A 2,448-nucleotide genomic window follows, 5' to 3' on the forward strand; every position below is an offset into this window, starting at 1 on the left:
CTTCACACGCGCCGTTTCAACCAGACTGCCATTTGTAATCCATAGGGGGGGGGAAGGGGGGGCGCAGAAAATGTTTGGAAACCACTGGGGGGGAGGCAGAAGGAAAAGTTTGGGAACCACTGGTTTATGCTAACAGATACTTAGAGAAGTGACTAATGTTCTTAGTCACTTCTCTAAGTATCTGTTAGCATAAACTGAAAATAATCTCAGGCATCACAGTCACTTCACTGAGAATATTACAAGCATTAACATTTCAAAATATGTTAAAAAATACCATGAAATAAATAAATGGGTTAATGGCAGTTTAGCCGAATTGTTAAGAACTCTTAAGACAGTCAAAAATAATCTCCAGTCCTATTTCAAGATCCTTAATAGTTTCATAGATAAACTTATCAAAAATAGTAATTAAAATTCATTATGGAGTTCTGTTCTGCAAACACAGAAATCATAAAAGAAACAAGGATGAATAATTACATAAACTTGGTTGAACGTTAGTTTTTCTGGTTCATGTTTTTTCCTGGTGTCAGGCCCCACTTGAAGAGCTCTGGCGCCTCTCACTTTGAAAAGCTCTGTGTCCGTCATTGTCCGTCTGCAGACCTCCATCATCGAGACGCCGGTGACGCTGCAGGTGCCGGGGCTGCAGCGGCTGCAGAACTCCGGCCTGCCCACTGAGGTGCTGTGCCTTCTCAACATGGTGATGCCGGAGGAGCTGGTGGACGACGACGACTACGAGGAGATCCTGGAGGACATCCGCGAGGAGTGCTGCAAGTACGGCAACGTCCGCTCCATCGAGATCCCGCGGCCCGTCGATGGCGTGGAAGTCCCCGGCTGTGGAAAGGTTCGCTCTGAGACTCTTGGACCGGTTGAACTCGCATGTAGAAAAGATTAAGCTTTTACAGACACACCTGAGCTGAAGTGATACTTGGCTCATTGCTGCCATCTTGTGCATTAATGTGGAAAAACTTCTACATCTTCAACTCACAAGCCATGTTTCCCTCAGCGTTTTTTATCCACATTTTGAAGAAGCGCCTCAGAAACGATTAATGGAAAAACAGATTTCCTAATCAGTTTCTTTTTGTGACATTTTAAAAGTTTGCTCAAAATTTTCAACTAGATGGAACATGACTGCCAGCATGTATTTAGGAACTACATGGTTTGTATCAGAACAGGGTAAGAAGTTGCATAACGGTTCTGATCCGTTCCTCTGCTCCTTTCCTCCAGATCTTTGTAGAGTACGTTTCTCCTGCAGACTGTCAGAAAGCCATGCAGGCCCTGACCGGCCGCAAGTTTGCTAACCGAGTGGTGGTGACCAAATACTACGACCCGGACATGTACCACCGACACGAGTTCTGATCCACCAGACCGCCGGTCGGCCCGCTTCCTGTTCCTCCTCTGGAGGGAAGCTGGAAAACCGTCACTGTCATCGTCCTCTAAACCCGGAGCGCCACAGAGTCCAGGACCTCAGATTAATTCATCCAGATTAAACACAGCGTGGCGTTTCCAGGGAATCTGGATCAATCTGGGATTACAGACAGGAAAGTTTTAAGTCTGGAAAACAAAATCAGAAAAAGTTTGGAAATTATATTTTTCAAGACATTTTCCATTCTGTCCGTCCTGCTGTCTATTTCCTTCCCAATTTTCCTTTATTGTGTCAAATATTTCTCATTTCTTTACTCACATCCTTCATCCCTTCCCAATTTTCTTCCTTCCTTTTTTCCACCAACCCATCCATCCATCCATCCATCCATCCATCCTGACCATTCTAGAAATATCATGAAAAAATTGTGAACTTTTGTATTTATATTGTGAATCTGGATAAAAATGAGAATTCTGGGAATTTGATCCTGGAAAAGTCCTGATGGTGATGATGATGATGATGGTGATGATGGTGATAATGGTGATGATGACGGTGATGGTGATGGTGATAATGATGGTGATGGTGATGATGGTGATAATGGTGATGATGACGGTGATGGTGATGGTGATGATGGTGGTGATGGTGATGATGGTGATAATGGTGATGATGATGATGATGGTGATGGTGATAATGGTGATGATGATGATGATGGTGATGATGATGGTGATTATGGTGATGATGATGGTGATGGTGATGATGGTGATGGTGATAATGGTGATGATGATGATGATGATGGTGATGATGATGGTGATGGTGATGATGATGGTGGTGATGATGATGGTGATGGTGATGATGGTGGTGATGGTGATGATGGTGATGGTGATAATGGTGATGATGATGATGATGGTGATGATGATGGTGATTATGGTGATGATGATGGTGATGGTGATGATGGTGATGGTGATAATGGTGATGATGATGATGATGATGGTGATGATGGTGATTATGGTGATGATGATGGTGATGGTGATGATGGTGGTGATGGTGATGATGGTGATGGTGATAATGGTGATGATGATGATGATGATGGT

At 43.6% G+C, this 2,448-nt stretch overlaps 1 protein-coding gene across 1 annotated transcript in view; it reads left to right on the forward strand.

Moving 5' to 3' along the window:
- LOC106964026 (splicing factor U2AF 65 kDa subunit-like) overlaps positions 1 to 1,731 on the forward strand; it is a 12,395-nt gene extending 10,664 nt beyond the window's left edge. The window contains exons 10-11 of the mRNA XM_015059249.1: positions 596 to 838; positions 1,222 to 1,731. Of these exons, the coding sequence (XP_014914735.1) occupies positions 596 to 838; positions 1,222 to 1,353 (375 nt within the window). The 3' untranslated portion in view covers positions 1,354 to 1,731. The remainder of the gene's footprint in view (positions 1 to 595; positions 839 to 1,221) is intronic.
- Positions 1,732 to 2,448: the final 717 nt, after the last annotated feature.

This window comes from Poecilia latipinna, unplaced genomic scaffold (assembly GCF_001443285.1).
Source record: "Poecilia latipinna isolate Pla-1442-1.1 unplaced genomic scaffold, P_latipinna-1.0 Scaffold1615, whole genome shotgun sequence".
Classification (NCBI taxonomy): Eukaryota; Metazoa; Chordata; class Actinopteri; order Cyprinodontiformes; family Poeciliidae; genus Poecilia; species Poecilia latipinna.